The sequence below is a fragment of the Anabrus simplex genome, chromosome 5 (assembly GCF_040414725.1).
Source record: "Anabrus simplex isolate iqAnaSimp1 chromosome 5, ASM4041472v1, whole genome shotgun sequence".
Classification (NCBI taxonomy): domain Eukaryota; kingdom Metazoa; phylum Arthropoda; class Insecta; order Orthoptera; family Tettigoniidae; genus Anabrus; species Anabrus simplex.
This window is the reverse complement of record NC_090269.1, coordinates 254,938,768-254,961,606: the sequence shown is the minus strand read 5'-3', so window position 1 is coordinate 254,961,606 and position 22,839 is coordinate 254,938,768. Positions and strand designations below refer to the sequence as shown.

The 22,839-nt window shown below is 36.5% G+C and overlaps 1 protein-coding gene across 1 annotated transcript in view; it reads right to left on the bottom strand.

Moving 5' to 3' along the window:
- Dhc16F (Dynein heavy chain at 16F) overlaps window positions 1-22,839 on the bottom strand; it is a 1,052,459-nt gene that overhangs the window by 528,912 nt on the left and 500,708 nt on the right. Inside the window, exon 31 of the mRNA XM_068227815.1 lies at window positions 14,527-14,750. Coding sequence (XP_068083916.1) covers window positions 14,527-14,750 — 224 coding nt within the window. The remainder of the gene's footprint in view (window positions 1-14,526; window positions 14,751-22,839) is intronic.

Genomic DNA, 22,839 nt, shown 5'->3' with positions numbered 1-22,839 from the left:
AATAATAATAATAATAATAATAATAATAATAATAATAATAATCATGCCCCGATCAACAAAGACAACAAGAAGAACTCACAGAAAGTAGATGACTTCTGGGATCTTCTGGAAACTGAAATCACCTGGATGCCCAAGAGCGACATCAAAATCCTGCTGGGAGACTTCAACGTGCAGATTGGGAAGGAGCGAAAGCGCTGAGCCATCGTAAGGGAATATCCAGCATGTAGGAGGACAAACAAGAATGGGGAAAGGCTCACTGGACTCTGCAAAGCTTTTCAGTTAAAAATAATGTCAACACACTTCAAGAAACTCCTGAGAAAATCAAAGACATGGGTATCTCCGAGTCCTGAACTAGGGAAATTTCATTGGATCACGGAGCAATAACAAGGTAAAACTCAAAGGAGGTGATGAACGTCCAAGTGATTAGGAATGATGAATTCGATTCAGACCACTATCGCTCCAAAGTTAAAATCTGTTTTCTCCCAGTAGGACAAACGAGAGTCCCATCTAAAATGACGAGATACAATACAAACAAAATGAACGTCACTGAAGACATCATTAGAAACTTCAGGGATGAAATTCAGATCAGCAGAAAGGAGAATTGGCAAGAACTATGCACTGGTATCAATGAAGTCACAAAGAAAACACTTGGACAGGCTAGGAGGGAAGGAGAAATGTGGTGAAATGAAGACTGCGAGGAAGCTGTCAGGGAGAGGTCCAAGAAATGGAGAAAATGGAAATGATCCAGAGAAAAGGAACACATGGAACAATTCAGGCAACAGTGGAAAGAAACACAAAGGATATTTCAAAGGACTAAACTATCATTTTAAAGAGCTCAACTAGAAGAGATCCAGACTGACTTTGTCAAGAACAATTCCAGAGATTTTTATCAGACCTTCAAGAGCAAACTCAAAGGATACCAAGCACCAAGTTTGAGCTTCAGAAACAAACCGGGTAAAATCGGACTGAGGAATCAAGAAAATTGTGAGATATTAGCCAGATACCTCCACACTCTCTTGAACTGACCTTCCCCAACCTCCAAACTAAAATTTCCAGACAAACCAGAGAACTGAGAAGATGACGAACCACCAACAAAGGAAGATCAAGGAAGCCCTGGAAAACCTCAAAAACAACAGGGCAAGTGGAGAGGGCTCGATTACGGCAGAAATGTTGAAATGGGAAGAACCTGAAATCTTAGGTGATCTTCACCAAATCAAGGAGACAATAACAGAAGAATGGAAAAGAGCACTTATCCACCTGCTGCATATGAAAGTGGACAAACAGAATGTCAACAACTATAGGGGGTGTGTTCCTCCTCTTGATCCCCTATAAAATTATCTCAAAACTGCGAATCTGGACCAACAACTAGGGGAATACCAAGCAGGGTTTAGGAAAGGCCGCTCCTGTATCGAACAAATATCAAAGAATGTTGAGTGGTAAGAAAATTGTGGTGTCGTTTATAGATTTCATAAAAGCCTTTGATTCGGTGGACAGGGAGACGTTGGATAAGATCATTAGGGAATTTGGAAAAAAAACCAAACAGGCAAAACCTCCAAGGTAAAATTCTTCAGGCATCTCTCACAATCATTTGAAATCAAGACAGGCATGAGGCAAGGGGATGGACTATCCCTGCTCCTATTCAACAGTATTCTAGAAAATATAGTGAAAATATGGAACTCAGAACTTGAACATTAAGGAATAATCCCAATCTGTCTAGGGAGAAAATCAGGAGGGATTAAAGTCAACTGCTTGGTTTTTGCCAATGACTTTGTTATACTATCAGAAAGTCCAGAGGTCGCAACCATCCAGATTAACCTCTTGGAAAGAATTGCCAGTTTGCATAAAACTACTTTCATGTTTTTTACCTGTATTGAATTTAATAAAAAAATATGTATTGAATTAGGTGGAATATAAAACAAGAATTGTAACAATAAGAATCATCAACAAAACAAGACTGAGGATCTCAGCAGAAAAGGCCAAATTCATGACAAACATCAAAGATGGACCATCATTCCTGGAAACAGAGATAGGATGGATTGAAAGGGTCAAGAAGTTCAAGTAATTTGGTGAGATGATACAGGAGAATGGACTAGAAAAAGCTGCAGTGGAAGATTGGATCTCAAAAATGGAGAGAGCATATGGCTTGACAAAAACATCTACAATAAGAAGGGCTTATCCTGGAATTCAAAATTAAAACATTACAATACCATGTTCAAAACAGAATGCCTGTTTGCCAGTGAATGCCTGTCCATGAACTACAAGCCAGAGGTCCAGGAAAGAAGATTCCTCAGAAAAATTATGGGAGCTGTCCAAACTGAAAGCAGATGGAACAAAGAAGTTTACCAGAAGGGGGAAAGAATCTCAGAGACCATGAAGAAAAGGAGGCTGGCGTTTCTCGGACATCTGTACAGAATGAATGCAAACAGACTTCCCAAACAGATATTTGATTACTTCTGGAGAAAAAACCCACTAAAGCATGGATTACGGAAATGAAGAAGGATATGGAAAGTATAAGCATCCTGGAAGTCCACCTGTCAGAAAGGAATACATTTAGGAACACAGTGAAGAATTTGGAAGGTGTTCAAGCTGCAGGAAGAACTAAGAAGACCGAAAGAGCCTGGACAGATGAACAATGGAAGAAGGCCAGCGAACGCATGATGGAGTATTGGACATAGAAAAAACTCTGCACGAGGAGAAAGAAATCAAGTTGTAGTGTGATCCTTAGTGGTCCATTTGCTTGCAAAAAATAATAAGAATAAGAGGTACAAGGCAAAGAACTGTACCTCATCAGCTTGTGTGGGGGTTTAGCTCTGAATTGAGTAAGAGCCAGGAATATACCCTGCATGAGACTCTGGAGTGGGGGACCTCAAACTCGATACAGCGTGTCCCTGTGGCTGATAGGGGATTTCCTGTAGATATACAGGACAGATGTGAATAAGGCATAGCCAAATTAGCACCCATGGATCAACTGAGGTAAAGGGAAAAATGGTCAATGGCCTCGAAGACAGAAGAGGACTTATCCCAATGGCAGAGAGGATGGAAGAACCAACTCAAATCCACCACTTTGTGTCTGACTTGCAGCAAGCAACAAAGTGGTCAGCATCTGATCACCAGAGGTGTGGCTGGAATTTCATGTTCTCCCCTTATGTATATCAAAATGTTATTTGTTATTGTCTAACAAAGTTTAAAATCTGAAAACAAAAACAAAAAAAAAGGCAAAGGAAGAAATAAAGTTCTAATTTTAAACTTTGAAATTAAAATTTGAATTTTTCTCTATCCACCTATTTGTGCCTACACTTTCTTACACCTCTGCGTTCCACAGAATCCCTTAAATAATAATAATATAGTTTTGCATGGTTTCCCATTTTCACACCAGGCAAATGCGAACAAGCCCATTAAGACTATGCAAAGTACTTAGAGGCATGCAACATAAAAATTCAGTTTTACCAACTAATGACTACAAAATTTCTCTTGAAAATTAATTGTCCATCCTCTCAACAGAGGGAGCACATAAGTTGACAGTAGAGACATCTGACGATTAACGTTCAAACTTCTTCCACTAGAAGTTTCACAGTTCTTATCACAGATGACCTTTTAAAAGGTGTTTAGTTTAAATGTATGGAGTTGGTGTACCTCTGGTATTGTTATTATTATTATTATTATTATTATTATTATTATTATTATTATTATTATTATTATTATTATTATTATTATTATTATTATTATTATTATTATTATTATTATTATTATTATTATTATTATTATTATTATTATTATTATTATTATTATTATTATTATTTTACCCTACTATGCTCTAATAGAAAATACCATTAAGTTACATGCTGTAATAATGAAAGGACTGCACAAGGATGACACACAAATATACCAGGCAAAATGCTATCTAATAAAATAACTACATTACAATTCTCATCTTCACTTAGGCGTATCCTAATTAGAACGGGTTAACTGAAATAACAGAACTGGAGTTAAAAATTAATACCGGATTCTTAGACAGGTTAGTACTTTTTTCTACCTACCCACTAACAGAAATTAAAACTCCACATAATTGCTGTAATATTGAAAATACAAGGGAATGTGTCTAAAACAGTAACTCACTAACCTGAAACTATGCCTGACACTTGAACTACAAATATAAAATTATCCAAATCAGCTGATTTATTAGATCACATGTCAACAGAGGAATACTGAAATTCAATGACCAACAATAATCACTAAGAATAAAATATCATTGGCTATATTCTCAGCAAAATACCTTATATTATTTTTAAGTATTTTTATTTTCTTTCACTAAATTTACAATGCTACAAGTATCAATCAATCACTGCTGATTAGCCTTTAGGGCAGTCACCCAGGTGGCAGATTCCCTATCTGTTGTTTTCCTAGGCTTTTCTTAAATGATCACAAAATTGGAAAATTATTGAACATTCCCCTTGGTAAGTTATTCCAATCCCTAACTCCCCTTCCTATAAACGAATATTTGCCCCAATTTGTCTGCTTGAATTCCAACTTTATCTTCATATAGTGATCTTTCCTACTTTTAAAGACACCACTCAAACTTATTCGTCTACTGATGTCCTCCCACGCCATCTCTCCACTGACAGCTCGGAATATACCACTTAATCAAGCAGCTCGTCTCCTTTCTCCCAAGTCTTCCCAGCCCAAACTTTGCAACATTTTTGTAACGCTACTCTTTTGTCAGAAATCACCCAGAACAAATCAAGCTGCTTTTCTTTGGATTTTTTTCCAGTTCTTGAATCAAGTAATCCTGGTGAGGATCCCATACACTGGAACCATACTCTAGTTGGGGTCTTACCAGAGACTTGTATGCCCTCTCCTTTACATCCTTACTACAACCCCTAAATACCCTCATAACCATGTGCAGAGATCCGTACCCTTTATTAACAATCATATTTGTGTGGTTACCCCAATGAAGGTCTTTTCTTATATTAACACCTAGGTACTTACAATGATCCCCAAAAGGAACTTTCACCCCATCAACACAGTAATTAAAACTGAGAGGACTTTTCCTATTTGTGAAACTCACAACCTGACTTTTAACCCCATTTATCATCATACCATTGCCCACCGTCCATCTCACAACACTACGAGGTCATCGTGCAGCCGCTCACAATCTTGTAACTTATTTATTACTCTGTACAAAATAACATCACCTGCAAACAGCCTTATCTCTGATTCCACTTCTTTACACATATCATTGATATATATAAGAAAACATAAAGGTCCAATAATACTGCCTTGAAGAATTCCCCTCTTAATTATTACAGGGTCAGATAAAACTTTGCCTACCGGTACTCTAATTCTCTGAGTTCTATTTTCTAGAAATATAGCCACCCATTCAGTCACTTTTTTTTCTAGTCCAATAGCACTCATTTTTGCCAGTATTGTATTACTTATTTAAAGAAATAGTTTCCTTTGTGATAGGTGCAATGGAAATGCTATACAAAATATTGTATCTAGTACCTATACAACTATGATTGTACAAAGTGCAGCAGGTACAAATCGGTATAATAACCTTTTATAATTATCCTACCAACAACACTATACATATTCCAAAAAAATGGAATATGATTTGCTGTTTCCCTCAACCCAGATAACAAAATAAAAGACCTGATCAATGTAACGTACAATACGTTATCTACTGAACACCATGGATCCACTCAATGTAAAATTTAAATAAATATCACTAATCTTCATTAAAGCAAACTCTAAAACACCAATATTTATTGTACTATATGGATCACACACCAACATAACAACGTTTGTTAATCTTCTAGGATTGTTCAATATGGAGAAAGATAATTAAAAAATGAAAACCTACAACACGTTTTCCAGTCAATGACTGGGTCAGGAATTGAATGAATGAAGATCCCATCTTGTGGTGAGGATAGGAGTTGTGCCAGCTGCCGAAGCCTGTTGCACTCCACTGGGGCAGTGATTAATGACTGACAGATGAAATGAAATGATAGTGGAAAGTGTTGATGGAATGAAAGATGACAGGAAAAACAGGAGTACCCAGAGATAAACCTGTCCTGCCTCCGCTTTGTCCAGCACAAATCTCACATGGAGTGACCTGGATTTGAACCACGGAACCCAGCGGTGAGAGGCCGACGTGCTGCCGCCTGAACTACAGAGGCTTTTGCTTTTCCCTTGCATTATAATATCATAAGCAGGGTGTTCTGCTTGCATAAACGAGCTGTTCCAAATAAACGGAGAGTTGCTATAGTGCCAAAAGGAAAGGGTGATAAATGTATAACAGATAACTACAGGCCATTCAGCTTGACATGTGTTGCTTGTAAGCTCTGGAAAATAATTTTTTCTGAATATATTAGACATGTTTGTGATATTAATAACCGATTTGCAGCAAGATATAGCAGATATTTTAGATTCAGGAGGTCAATGAATTGTATTGCTACTGACCTATCCAAGGCTTTTGGTAGGGTAGATCATGGGAGACTACTTATGAAAATGAGGGCTATTGGACTAGAAAAATTAGTGATTGAATGGGGTGCTAAATTTCTAAAAACAGAACTCTGGGAATGAGAGTAGGTGAAGAATTATCTGATTCTGTAGTGATTAAGAAAAGAGTTCCACAAGGAAGTATTATTGGACCTTTATGTTTTCTTATATATATAAATGATATGAGTAAATAAATGGAATCACAGGTAAGGCTTTTTGCAGATGAAGTACCTAGGAGTTAACATAAAGAAAGATTTAAACTTCTTTTTTTTCACTAGTTGTTTAACATTTCACTAACACATCGAAGGTTTTCGGTGGTGGAAGAATGGGAGAGGGCTACAGTTGGAAAGGTAGCAGTTGTGGCCTTAGTTAAGGTACAGCCCCAGAATTTGCCTGGTGTGAAAATGGGAAACCATGGAAAACCATCTTCAGAATTGTCGATGGTGGAATTCAAACCCACTATCGCCCAAATTCAAGCTCACAGCTTTGCAACCCTAACGGAAAGATCTTCATTGGAATTATCACATTAATGAGGTTGTAACTAAATATCAATAATGTCTTTATATGGTTATGAGGATATTTAGGGGTTGTTGTAAGGATATAAAATTAAGGGGAAGGTGCATCATCGCTGGCAACACCCCAATTTGAGTAAAAAAAGGGTTCCACCTATTCAATACATTTTTATTAATAACGTAATTGCTTAAAACATAAATGGTACTTGTTTCAACCTCCACTGAGGTGCCAGAATTTTGTCCCACAGAAGTTCTTTTACGTGCCAGCAAATCTACCGACACGAGGCTGATGTATTTGAACACCTTCAAATACCACCGGACTGAGCCAGGATTGAACCTGCCAAGTTGGGGTCAGAAGGCCAGCGCCTCAACCATCTGAGCCACTCAGCCCAGCCCCATGAGAATCATAAAACTGACTAGTCAAAACATGCATATATACAATAAACGATTGTTCAAAATTGAATTATTTTGTAAAAACATAAGATTAAAATTCACAATCTTGATTATGACACATCATCTAGTTGAGAAGTTACTTCAAAGTTCTTTCTAGAAACATGACATAAAGTTTTCACAATCTTGACTTGTGGTTGAAAGTAGTGAGCACAGCATCATACAACTGAAGAGATATGTCATAACTACACAACTTGTGGTATTTAAATATTTGATTAAATTGAAGCAATATGATTAAATATCCACTGGGATGTCATGATATAGTTCACTGGAGTACATGAAAAGATATGCCGGAGTTGTTTCCAATACGGATCAAGTTAAGAAAAGTGTCCAAAAGAGACAATTGGGAAATTAAAATTAGCTGTGTTTTAAAAAAAGAATGAAAGTTAATGACATAATGTTCATATGAGACTCAACCCCTGATTGTAGAGTCCATGTGTGTTGTTAATTCCATGACAGAAACCACAATAACATATCACTGAACAGATGTAGGGGAAAGGAAGGAGGGGTGAGGCGAGGTTTCCACTATGACGGAGCTGAAGAGTGCGGGATGGTGGGAGGTTGCTGGAAGGGTAATCTAAATGTATTACAAGAGAAGGGCTTCAGTTTTTATCAAAGAATGGAATAATAATGTCAAATACGATATTGGCTTTTTTTAATGTCACATTGAGGTTGAAATTAGGATTAGAATATTGCTCTAAATGGATGAAACAATTTTCCATTATGTTAAGCACAGAGCCTTTATCTGCCACTTTAAGGAAGCTGTAACGTGTGGCTCTCTATTAAGAGTATTTCTTTGCTTTTGAAGAACAATTACAATATCTCGGGTGATGGTGATCTTAATTCCAATTATAGTTTGTTGATAAATGATGTTGCTATGGTGTAAATCAATGCCAAAAGTTGAAGTGATAGCAGTATGTGATGCTGAGCCATGTGCTTGGGCATTCCAGTGGAAGGTACATCTACTTAAGTGGTTTAGAGGGAGGTATTTCGTGATGTAGAGTAAACAGAAAACAGGAATGCCCTGCGAGCATTCGCGTTCATGTATTTCTTGAGGAGAACTTGCTAACACCCGGCTGTATGGATTCAAAATGAGCCCCGAGCGCACAGGCATTGTGGGGAACAGCATGCAAGCAAGCGCTGCCACGGCGTACCAGCCAAGGCCAAGTGACATCACACTGAAAGTTCTTTTTGATTCTATGGCATTTCATCACGAACGGAAGGTTAAATCATAATTTCGAGAATGTCACCTTGTAGGCCTGCTCAATAAAGGACACCATCCAAAATTTCATTAAAATCGGTGGAAGGATGGCCGAGGTATGAATTTTTTTAGATGCTCACATTTACAGTCTCGCCGTCTGACCTTCGGCAATAAAAGGAGGTCGCCAGCCTTGAGTGTGTCAGTATGTCACTGGATGGGACAGTTTGTGTGCGAGCGAGCGCATCGTCGTGAACCAGTCGCCTTGCTATGTAATACTGTTTGTTACTTTGTCCGGCTTAGGACCGGGGTTTGAAAGTACATAATACTAGTGTTGAAAGCCTTCTCTGTGGATTCTAACTTCACGTGTAAGCAAGAGCTTATTCTTGTTAATTTCAGTCTGTCGAGCTGTGTAACATCATTTCGTTTTGTGAAGAGACTGTACATTTTGAAACTGTGCTTAAAGGACTTAGGGCATAAAGAATGTGCTTTAGTTGTTTCCTCTACAAGAGACTGTGTTAGGCTATTTCGTAAAATTGTGCCATAGTGACAGGACAATTCTTTTATGGACAGTGTCACTTTATTTCGTAAAGAACAGTGCCTACTTTTCTTCCAAAGACTGAGTCAATCACTCCGTGAGAAAAACAGTGTCGACATTTTCTTTTTATAAAACTGTGCCAATCTTCATTTTTAAAAGACAGTGTTAATCCATTTCACAGAACTGTGTTAATATTTACTTTCATAAAAAGGACAGTGCTGATTCGTGGAATACGGTACCTTTATTTCTTTTCGAGGGACTATGTCAATTCCCCTCATAAAGACTATGTCTAAAATTATGTGTAATATTGTGCCTCAGTGATAATTTTACCTCTGAGAAGTTATGTGATTTTCGTTAAGACTGAGTCGTAACAGAACTAGGTTCTTTTTCACAAGACTGTGTTATAAACTGTTTCCTTCTGTCTTCACTGAAACTTTAATTTATTTCTACGAATGTGTGTGCTAGGGCATTGCATGTACTCATTACAAACCATGCAGAGACTGTGTCCGAAGGACTCAATTTATTTTCTTTGAGATTGAGTGAAGTGGTAAACCATCGTACCTCAGAAAGTTCCAGATTATTTTCATTGCTTATTACTTCAAGTTCGATAGTGACTATTGCATTGTTCTCATAGAACTGTGACTTTGAATTCATCTTTTCCTTCAAAAGAGCGTCCAACACCATTTATAGTGGAACCTATTTGACCAGTAAACAGTGTCTTGCCTTATTTCACAGTGCAGTGCAGTAGAGGAGTGTCGTATCAGATTCCATTGACATTCTGTGCGAAAGTTCTACATTTCTCTGCTCCTTTCATAGGACTTTGTCGAATACAAAACTCAACAACTATTCCACGCTGCACTATCATCAGACTACCGTCAACATCAAGGGCTGACAACAGCCGTGGGTCAACACCGACAACGTGGAACGACTTTGATGACGTGGGACGACGCCAACGCCGCAGAACGACACCTCCCCCACATTTTCAAGGGCATTCAAACTATTCATCTGTAAAAGGTGATATAATTTCTATGCATTTCTTTTGAATAAACCACAAGTTCCACTTTAAATATGAACTTATTTCACTACCCTTCTCTCGTACTCTCTAAAGCATGAACCGTACATGCCTTGGTCTTATCCATGCTCTCCGCAAAACTGAAGTACGGGCGTTTCTGTTTCGATATATTGTACCAAAAGTTTGTGTGCATATGTGCTAAAACTATCAAGTTACAGCAGTTCCAATATCACACATTTTATTCTTCTAACTTGCAGTGAACAGCAGCCTCCACCCATGCTAGCAACACTGTGACTGCTCCTGCACTGAGGGTTTAATATTATGTCCAGTCAGCTGTGATACTAGGTTACAAAGTTGACTTGTTCAACTAATGTCAGTGAATACAGTGTGATTTCACATGAAAGACCTCTCCAATTGCTTACCACTTACCAGCCAGCTTCAAGCCAGTTTGAAAAGTTGCAGTTATAAAACAAAATAAGTTTATATTAAAAGTGAAAAAGAAAGATGATAAATGAATGGAAATATTCCACAACATTTTTAAGATGATTTATTATTATTGAATTACATAAGATGCACGACCAATGTAGGCAAAAGATGATGTGATAATATGAATTTGTGGCGAAGTCATGGACAATCAAACCACAATTCAACCTGAGCCACTTCTACAGTATATAAAGCAGTGTGCAGCAGGAATAATTCTACTCCAGTTTGGTTCACTGAATAGTAAGCATCTTTGTGATAATCTTTGTACAAAATTTGTGGAATGTGATAAGATACCTCAAACCGTGACTTATATTTCCATGACCACTGTGGGTTAGAGAGTACCAAACAGACATGGTTTTTGACACACTTAAAACACAATGAAACCAAAATGAAGTTGTGCAAATGACGAGGATATTTCAAATATTGAAAGTGATATAGTGATATAGTAAAGTTTCATGAACAGCGAGAAGTAATTCAGTGCCATAATGCTTTACACAACACTAACTGTACAGAGATAAGATGAATTAACCTAATTTGTGAAATTACCAAGTTTACGGTTATGATTCTGGAGAGTGACAAACTAACCTTGAATAATTAGTCTCTAAAGACAATATAACCTTGTGGAATTATAAGCTATTTTTCAAGAGGGTTTGTAAGTAGAATTAATGTGACAATTTGTGTGGTAATCAGAGATTCCTTGAGAGAATAAAACTAGTGTATGTATTTTAACAGTGTGTATAATATGAGAGCACACCAAATCAGGAATTAATTTCATGTTTATGAGCAAATAGCAATTTTAGAGAAACCATGCCTCAATGAATAAAATCTATCATCTGCATGATATAGGCAGTTACTAGTGATTTAACAATGTACATGACAAACTTTCAACATCAGAATTCGATGCTTGTCATGTGTATTGTAAACTGGCTCATGGTGGCATCCACAGAGAATGAGAGCTGAGTTCCTGGTTCTATGGTGTGATATCCTGGGTTTGACATTAGTTGCTTGCAGTAGTGGCTGAATCCCAAGCCATCAGTGGTGTAGGGTATCATAGGGAGTGATATCAACCAGTTGTATGGTGGTGGTGTCTAAGAGGAGCACTCAACGAAAACTAGAAATCATTAAACGCCATAGATGAAGCATTCATACAACATAAGACGAGGGATTTTTATAAAACGTTACGACAATACCAATCAAACTATACTCCACCAACACTTATGATGAGAAATACAAATGGGAAACTGGCACATAGTAACCAAGAGAATGCAGAAATTTTAGCTCAATACTTTTAAGAATTACTTAATAGCGAAGAACCAACACAATACCTAGAAAAGGTTATACCACCAGATTACAATGAAGTGTTGAAAGCCATCGATTCACTTTAAAATTACAAAGCTTCAGGGGAGAATCAACTAACTGCAGAAATATGGAAGAATGCTAATACACAAACCATTCAGAATTTACATAAATACCTCATAGACATTTGGATTACTGAAAAAATGCCCCAAGAGTGGAATATGGCGATAATACACCCTTTACATAAAAAAGGTGATAGATCAGATCCCAACAATTATCAGGGAATATCATTGCTGGATATCACTTACAAAAATTTTTCAAAGTTATTATACATGAGAATTCAAGAACAACTTGACTGTGAACTTGGAGAATACCAAGGAGGCTTTCGTCCAAGGAGAAGTTGTCCAGATCAAATTATCAGTTTAAAGTGGATTATGAAGCATCATAGGTTTAGAAACAAAAAGTTAGTTATCACTTTTGTTGATTTTAAAAAGGCGTATGATAGTATCCTTCGTGAGTCATTATTGAATACCCTAAAAGAATTTGGTTTACATCCAAAACTTATTCGCCTTATTGGAATTACCCTTAAGAACACTAAATCTAAAGTCAGATTTAGAAATGAACTCTCAAAGCAATTTAACATTAATACTGGACTTCGGCAGGGAGATGGACTCTCACCATTATTGTTTAATTGTGTGTTGGAAAAAATCATGCGGAAATGGAATAAGATGTGTCAACCTAACATCAAGATTGGCAGAAAAATAAGACTCAATTGTTTAGCATTCACTGATGATCTTGCACTACTTGCTAATGATATGGAAGAAACTAAATTGCAAATAGAAGAACTTGATAACATAGCAAGAAAAGTTGGATTGCAATTTCATATAAAAAAACAGAAATAATGCCAACCTTCCCTGTTACAGCACCAACCATTACCTTAGCCAATACCAAACAAATTAAAATTGTGAATAAGTTTAAATATCTTTGTGAAATTATAACTTGGAACACCAATGAAAAATCATCAATAGAAAGCAGAACATTTAAGTTAAAAATAGCACAACGAATTACATGGCCAACGTACAAGAAAAAATTTCTTTCAATAAATGCTAAACTTCAACATTACTGTTCCGTCATTAAATCTGAAGTGACTTATGCTTGTGAAACACTATTTAAATTGAACACCAAAGCAACAACTGATACACTGCAAAAGGTTGACAGAAGGATACTCAGAACAATCATTAATAAAAAACATCAGGTGGATGGACAATGGAGATTATTGCCTAATGCAGTGGTTTATAGGGAAAGTGAATCTATAATAGATATGATGAGAAAAAGAAGAATTGCCTTTATCTGTCATCTTTCTAGATTAAATGATAATATGATAATAAAACAACTATTTAATTACTTTTGGAAAAGTAAAACAAAAAATAATTGGTTTAAAGAAGTTCAGAATGATTTAGAAGAGCTGAATATTACAATGAAGCAAATTGAAAATAGAGAAGAATAAAGGATTCTCAAGAACAAACAAATAAGATTGTCATTAAAAACTGTACAACACAAACAATATGTCATATCTGATGAAGAAAGGACAGCCAGGTCAGCCAGAATGAAGAGGTTTTGGGAAAGGAAGAAGATGATGCAAGCTAAATCTTCAGTTAATTCTTTGTTAATGTAAATGCATTTAGGTTTGATTTAAGTGCTCCAATGTGGGCGTAAACTATGTAAATAATAAATAAATAAATAAATAAATAAATAAATAAATGGGATGCAGGAGGCCATCATATTCAGAGAGAAATAACAGCATGTGAGGGTGGAGATTGATGCTGGGGTGACAGGAAATATGGGGGAGCACAGACACCATCGACAATCTACAGTATAAGACTGAGTTTCACTGTTTTTTGTTGTAGAGGATATCATTAATTTCAATAAACCACAGGAAACTGAGTTTTACAGTTTCAAGCAAATTCTTTTCCAGTTCCAGCTCGTATTGCAGTTCTGTGCACTACTTGAGACAGCCTAGCAGTTTTCTAGGTACAATACTGATATTGTAAGGTACAGCACAAATGTAGTTATATCTGTCTGATCCTATGATATGTAAGTTGACGAAGATCAAGATTAAAGTTCCATTTGTACAATTCAATATACCAGAGAGAGCTATATTAGATATAATGACCATATATTTAAATTTTTGGTTCAAAAATTCAACATATGCCATGAAAGAAAGTGTGGATGAAATGTTTGAAATGGTATGTACATTTCTGATAAAATAGTTATGAAAATATACAGAAGACTTTTGGACAGCTGAAGAAATCTGTACATGGACAATTGGTACTCTTTGCCTGTGTTACTGGGAAAATGGAAGACTCACTACCTCACAAACACATTACCATAAGGGTCAGAGAAGGATGGAAGAAAGAAGTCTGGGAAAAGCAAACAAGACTGGTACCATATGGTCTACATCTCCTTCTGTTATCTAATGTCATGATTAGGATAGTTAATTAGTATTTAAAAATGAGTAGATAAAAATGTACCACAATACCTTGCATCCGGATAGTTTTCAAACATATCTTTGACATACGAGTCAAACATTTCCTGAGAATCATCCAATAGATTTCCTCCAAGAGCCCACACGATGCTGAATATAAATATATTACAGATAAGTGGCTTAATACTAGGGCCTGCTCTATCTCTAATCAACTCCAGTGCTGAAGTAAGAATACTTTCCATCAAACAGCAAAGTGCTGAGATCTTACTGATCGGAACCTGGAAGAAAAAAAATATTTAACAGATGTACTTCTCTACACAGGACAAATATTATAACATTGACTGTAACTACAAATTATCTTGTTTTCAGAGACAGACAAGTAGGTTGAATAGTTACACTACTGAGCTACTATTTAAGTAAAACACAGGAGCCATCAATTCAGATTTCCAGATCATCTTTCCAAATGATGAGATCATTTTTTTATTATGATAATTTAAACCTCAAACTCAGGCAAAAGCTGTTGAGATGTTACATCTGGTCAACCATTCTTTATGGATAGAGACCTGGACTATCAAAGCTTTTTCTTTGAACAGATTAAAGGCCTTTGAAATGTAGTTACATAGGAGAATGTTCAGAATACCCTGGACAGATTTCATAACAAATAATGAAGTGTTAAAGGCGAGCTAGAGCTGAGTTAGAGCTTGCAAACATCATCAAAGCCAGGAACACAGCTTATTTAGGTAGAAAGTATAGGCTTCTATACCGGACATTATAAGGCATGACAGAAGGTAAGGGAGGAGCTGGTAGACCCCATATAATTGACCCAACATAGATATAATAAATTCATAATGCACATAGCCCCCACACTTAAATCAAATAGTTTAATATTCATTGAAAATAATTGTGTATCAAGCAGAGCAGCAATAATTAAATGCCATTATTTCACTCCCTGATGATGGAGCCTAGATCGTGGGCACCCATATGACAGTTTGTTGGGGGGGGGCTAGACCTGAGCGTATGTAATATTTTTAAAACTTTGGAAGACAAATGGCGACTTGTACTCTGCGGTATACCCTGCCTGTTGGTGGGGGGGGCGGTACAACCGCTTCTAGTAATACCGACTTCTAAATCATTTCCTTGAAAGAAAAGCACCTGACTACATTAGATTTTCCCCTTACCTGAGTGCTAGAGGGGGGCCGCGGCCCCCCACTTGCCCCCGGGCATGGGTGCCCTTGGCCTAGATTCTGAAATACGTTGTAGAGTAAAATATTTAATAACAATTGTGACTGGTGACAGTTTTAATTATTCATTAAGAATGTTTTTGTTTCTTCAGTTCAGGATGAGGTATTAGGTGTATTGCATTACAATAACCTCTTCAAACTTACTCTGCATGATTATGAAGCTTGGTTTGGCTGTAGAAATCACTGAGAGTCCTCAAGACATGTTGTGTAATGGTTCAAATCCCATCACAAGTATTCATTATTGTTGTTGTTGTTGTTATTGTTATTATTATTATTATTATTATTATTATTATTATTATTATTATTATTATTATTATTATTATTATTATTATTATCGTATCTGTATTTGTATTATTATCATACCTATATCATCATCATCATTATTATTATTATTATTATTATTATTATTATTATTATTATTATTATTATTATTATTATTATTATAACTATTATTATTATTATATCTGTATTGTTATTATTATTGTTTGATTCAATTCAATAACCTGATTATGCTATGTAGTAATTGATTATCACTTTGATTGTAGTTAATTTGCTATGTATATATGTGTGTGTGTGTAGATTAATATTAAAGACATGTAAAGTGAGAGTTGCTGTATAATATCAGATATGGATGTATTGTGTGAAATCATTTTGGACATTGTAACACATGGTACAATACTGCTACTGTAAATGTCGAGTCATCGCTCCGTCATTGTATGCATTTAGCGATGAGCTCATATTCAAGGTAACACCTAGTCGCCTTAGGCTTTTTCACAACAACCTGCAACACTTTGAGTTGGGTGGGTGTGATATTATTGTTATTTTGGGAGAGTACGTGTGGGTGTCAACAAGGACATATATATGAGCTGTATATTATAGCAGCAGTCATTTGGAGAATGAGACCACACTTGGTCAGTGAGTCATTTGGAGAGTGTGGCCACAGTTGGACAGTCAGTCATTTGGATGGAGAGGCCTCAGTCAGTCAGTTGGAGAGTTCAGTTAGTTGGAAGCAGTTGACTGGAAGGAGATGAATGGAGAGACTTGTCTTGAAGTCAGTTGGATACAGAGCCTTGTCATACGGAGTACTACTGAGATGGTAGTAGTCAGTCAGTGAGATGGAGAAGCAGCAGTCACATGGATACTTAGTCGTCATTCACCAAATGGATGAAATGTTCGGAGTGTGTTTCGTATATCTGTTCGGTTGAGTTTTTATGTCAGTGCAGTGACAGCCGAATACTGAGCTGTCGTAATTCAGACTAAAACTTATCAGTGAATTACTTGTAAAGTTGACTGTCAAGTGTGAATTCAATTTCAAGCCATGCTATACCTTGTCATTGAAGAAAAAAAGGATACATCATGAAATTAGGCTTGAGATACCTACAGATGACACCAACTCAAAGGAATATGTCATAATTACACTCAAAGTGTTGAAGGTACTGTTAGGTGAACCAATGAGGGATAAATTTCTTGTACAACTTTTAAATGTCCCGTCAGGAGGAATTCAAATTTAATGCCTAGTTTCTTCCAGTTGTAATGTCATAATTTTATATTCTCATCTGTTTTATTGCAGCAAGTCTTACTATTTTCAGACAAAATTCAAAGAATATATTTTGTTCAATATCAAATTCATTTATCGTTTTTGTACCGGGCGGTACACCTATACGACGCAAGTTCAAATCTTGCACCAATTGAAACTTCTCTACTGGAGAAACCCGGAACTTTAACAACTGAACTAACTCTACGGTTTATCAACAGAGGTCACTGAGTGTTTTTGATTTGCTTTTGTTTTTCATCGATCAAGAAGTGTGGACATTCTCTAACTGATATCTCTACCAAAAACTATGGTAATACACTCTGGTGCAATGGAATGAACTCTCTTGAAGAAATTTTGTATTCATAAGTTTTGTCTCTACTAAATTTTGTTCTGCGGTTTGTGGGTTGGCAACATTAATCCTTTCTTTCTGCCTATTTTGAATTTAGCCAATCAGTAATTTCTGTAATGAATTTTCCTCCAATCATTGCTTTCTTCTTCAAATTTCCATGTGTAATTATTAGTCAACCAATAAAAATTGAGGGGGTGTGTCTACTCATTCTTGAAAGGTCTCGAATTTTCCACGAGGGTATAAAAACTGCTCATTTTCTTGTCTCTGGGCCACTCATATTACATCTAACTCAGTGTGTGAATATGAAGCAGGGGGCGGGAAGCGCCTCGTTCTTCAGACAGCAGTTCTTCAACAAGGTAATGGCCTTTTAACATCTTTATTTCTTGCTAGCTCAGCAGTCTAACTCTCGGGGAGGGTTTGAAACCTTTAATATGTAACCCATCTCTTTAAAATGTAAATTCCTTTTCAGTCTATGTAAAAACTACAAATCTCTTTTACTGTAAAGCGGGGATAGAGAGTGCTTTACCCTCTCGAGCTCCCCTTCATATTTGAAATTGAGGTGACTACGTTTTCATAAGTTTCTTCTCTTCCTTAATGTATTAAAGTTTTCTCATACAAGTCACCTCCGTAGCTTGGGATTAGCCCCTGTGTATCGGCCTAGAGCCACTTAGGTTTTAAAATGTGTATTTAGGAGTGCAAGCTCACGCCTCCAGTCCTTTCTGTAGTTTGGGCCAGTAACTTAACCTGATGTTTTGTTTTCTTCATGCGAAGGCCCTGTAGGTTGGGTATTAAATACCCCTGTTTCTTTGTGTGCCTTGAGGGCAGATAGAAGTGAAGTTAGTTGTGGCCTTTGATAGGCTTGTAAAATTGAGAGCAGGTCCGCTCTTTGTGGTATTATTAAGTGGGAGCAAGAGCTCCAGGTAATTAAGGGTTTTCTGCCCTTTGGTATTTTGTGATTGTGAGCTGAGAGCTCAAGGATTGATGAATTTGGGCCCGTAGCCCAGAATTTGTAAAGACCACTTAACTGGTGCTTTTCTTGTAAAGCGGCATTGTACCTGATTTTTTTTTTTTGTTATTTCAATTGTAGAATTAGATAACCTTAAATTTAATAGGGAAACAAAACGACAATCTCCATTTCCTAGAATCTATATGTAATGCTGTCTAAGTATGCTTATTACCTCACACCCTAGAGATATTCAAGACTCTCATTCTATTATTGTTGCATTGAGTTGTAGCTTGCGCCCATCAAATATTGTATGTGTAAGTAATCAGGTAAGAACTAAGTGTGAGTACCTAGTCCGATGATTGAGTACGGTATTTCATGAATATGTTAATATTTTTAATTTTAATTCAATTTTTATATTTTTTAAATCAGTGAGCAGGAGTCGCAAAGTGGCGCCCAACATGGGGCTAGAATAAATTCAGAACTTGTTCTGAATGGCAGCATCACATGGGTTGATTTTGGGAAGAGTATGCACATCTAAGCCAACAGAATTATAACCGGTAAATGTGAGGAGTGTAATTTTGTGATATATATTTGTATTTTGGGGGTATGTCAAGGGATTTGAAGAGGGAAATTAATTTTAGATCGCGTACTATTACTAGTGAAGCAAAGGTTGACAAGGAAGACAATAACAAGTCATGTGGCGAGGAGGTTATTGCTTCTACGAACATCCAAGTTGAGGTTCAAAATAGGGAGCTGATGAACATGATGGAAGGTTGTAAGGTAATTCAGGAGAAGATACTCTTCTCAACAGAAGTTGAGAAGCACACTGAAACTCAAAAGGAAGTCCCAGGGGAAATGAACCAAGATCAATTTTCTTTGCTGATGGCCAAAATGAACAAGGTCAGTGAAATAACTGGTAGTAGTAACAGTGCAATCATTAGTAAAATAGATACTAAGATATTAGAGGTAAATGATCAAACATCTAAGTTAAAAAGTAAATTAGATAAACGTTGTGTTGAAATTAGAGGTGAAATGGAGTTGAGTTAGAGCGATCTTCATACTCAGACGAACATGTCAAGGAGTCAGGTACAGAGAGCAGTAAGATCATCCTACATTTAGACAATAACATTACTAGTAATCGGGAAGAAACTTATGAAGTGGCCAAGAAGAGATTGGACAAGATTTACAATGCAGTTGGGGATGATATGAAGGAAGAGGTTAGTAGAATCGAACAAATAGAAAGCATACTTGGGGGGGGGTCAGTGACTATGGAACAAGCAGGATATGCTATCAGAGGAAGTGACGGAGAAAGAAGAAAACTTAAAAGAAGTGAAGGGGAATGCTGAGAGAGTGGCGGAGGAAGAATTTTTGAATTGCCAGGGAGTGCAATGGCAAGAATTTAGAGGTCAGAGGGCGGAAGAGGTGGTAGTAGCGAATAGTTGTTCAGTAGAGATGAAGATTTACCTAAGTTTTCTGGAAAACAGTTTAATCCTATGGAATTTGTAAAACTAGTTAAGAAAAGATTTGCAAGTAAGTTGAGGGATAATACTACTGAATGAGAATACATGTTGGAGATCTTGTCTAATGCCTTCATTGGTGAAAGTAAAACCTGGTTTCAAGTTATCAGAATAATATGTCAGATTTAGAATAATTTAAAGAGAAGTTCATTGACAAGATTTGGGATAAGAATGTACAAGGACACAGGAGAGAATGCATTATGTTTGGCAGAAGTAGAGCAGTAGAGAGAGGGGGGAAAATGCCAGACAAACAACAGAGGAGAGGTAGTAATAATGATCAGAAGAGGATTAATAGAAATTTCAATAGTGATAGGGGTCAGCAAAGTTACCAGAGACAATCCGAAAATGGGAGGCGTGAGGATGTGAATTATGTGAAAATTTTGAACAGAATAGTCGGAGAGGTAATAATTATGATCAGCAGAGGACTAATAGTAATGTTAATGGTGATATGGATCGGAAGTGTAACCAGAGACAATCCGAAAATGGGAGGCGTATGAATTTGAGTTATCAGAGAGATAATGATAGGCTGAAAATGAACGTTATCCAGGAGTCGTTATCGAGCCAGAGTATTGTAAACTCTCAGCAGATTGGACAAAGTAGGTCAAGTGGACACGCCAAGGGTAGAAGTTGAACAGGTAAGTAGTATATGTAGTTGTGTAGTGAAAGTAGATTTAAGAGTACAGTGTGATTGTGACCTAAGTAATATTAAGTGAGATCTTTTAAATAATGACGTAGTCATAGTTAATAAAGTAATTAATGGTAGTAGTAGGTTATTTTTTGCTAGTGGCTTTACGTCGCACTGACACAGATAGGTCTTATGGCGATGATGGGATAGGAAAGTGCTAGGAGTTGGAAGAAAATGGTTGTGGCCTTTATTAAGGTAAAGCCCCAGCATTTGCCTGGTGTGAAAATGGGAAACCACGGAAAACCCTCTTCAGGGCTGCCGACAGTGGGATTCGAACCCACTATCTCCTAGATGCGAGCTCATAGCTGCGCACCCCTAACCGCATTTCCAACTTGCCTGGTAGTAATAGGTTAGACATAAGAAGTGATAGATTAAGATATGTAAGTTAACAAGGGGCAAAATTGGACAAATTCAGTTTGGGTGACAATGTGCTACTCAGAGTTCCATTTCATCATCTGCAGAGGCGGGAAACATGTCTAAATACTTTCTACTGTATCAGGGGTATTTCACGATTGTGAACCATGTCGGAAAGTGTGCTTATTCTTTAAAAAAAACCAGGAAGGGAATATTATTGGTACTTATAACATCAAAAATTTAAAGAAGTACTTCACGTGAGATTTATTGGGATATGAGTAAGATGATTGTGTTTTTGTAACAAGCCGACAAAATAAAACTAACATCTGTGAATTTGTGCGTGAATTATGTGAGAAGGAGAGAATGGGACACTGAAGAGTTATCAAGGATAAAAAAATGTGCAAGAAAAGTTCTCATATAAGTGATATTACATAAAATGTATTGATATATTGTAAAAAGAATGTTGTATATTCAAAAATTTAAAAAAATAATTATTGTTGCATACTCATTTAAAAGTGTGTACATGTGCCAATTTTAGTGTTATATATAATATGTTGTTCATAAATCAATCGATTCTTTGTTCTTCGATTTATTTATGAGGGAGGAGAATTGTAACGGTTCAAATCCCATTACAAGTATTATTATTATTATTATTATTATTATTATTATTATTATTATTATTATTATTATTGTATCTGTATCATTATTATTAGGCCTATTGTTTAATTCAATTAATAATCTGATTTTGCTATGCAGTAACTGATTATCACTGTCTTCAAAAATCAAAATCAAAATCTCTTTATTTGCAAATGAGGTGTTTACCTCGGTGGCAAATGGTACACTAATATACATTATTGTCAAGCACTAAATATTAAATTAACAAGAGAATAAAATTTTCCTATAATACAATATTATATAATTTACGCAAACAATTTTTTCTATTAAACACACAGCTCATCTTTAATAAATTTACATTGTTTACAAAATTCTACTTATAATATCTCCTGTACTACTTACAAATATAGTCATCTGATATACAGTATGTGGAATTACTTCAAATGATACTGTACAACTGGTATAAGATTAAAATTTACATTGCATTTATTTACTTTTTCTTTTCTTTACCCATTCTGGAACCTAAGTAGCATAACGACCTGCTGCATCTTAACCAGAGCCCCTTTTACCACCACTTTTCAGAGTTCCTGAAGGGCCTTCACAGCTACCGTAGCGGTCCCAGGGCCCTCGAAGTCCCCACTGTACTTCACCCCTACAGGCAGTCCCCTACTTTGGCTGTCCAAACTCCTTAGACCAGGGGATGGAATTAATTTATTCCCACACATTTTTTATTTACATTAACCTGCACTGGTCGAATGCCCTCTAACATGTCATTTATTTTCTCTGTTGCTGTTTATTCTCTTCTTGAATATCTGTACATATTTTGGAAAAGGATCAAACACTACCCCTGGTAAACTGTTCCACTCCTTCACACCCTTCCCAATTAAAGAAAATTTACCCCAATCGCTTCTGCTAAAATTCCTTCTAATTTTATATTTGTGGTCAGTCCTGCCGATATAATTATTTTCCAACTGAAGCCTCTCACGGATATCTCCCCATGCTGCTTCTCCTGTATAGGCTCTATATAAACCTATAAGTCTAGTTTTCTCCCTTCTCTTACTTAAAGTTTCCCACCCTAGTTTCTTTAACATTTCTGACACACTACTCTTTCTCCTGAAATCCCCTG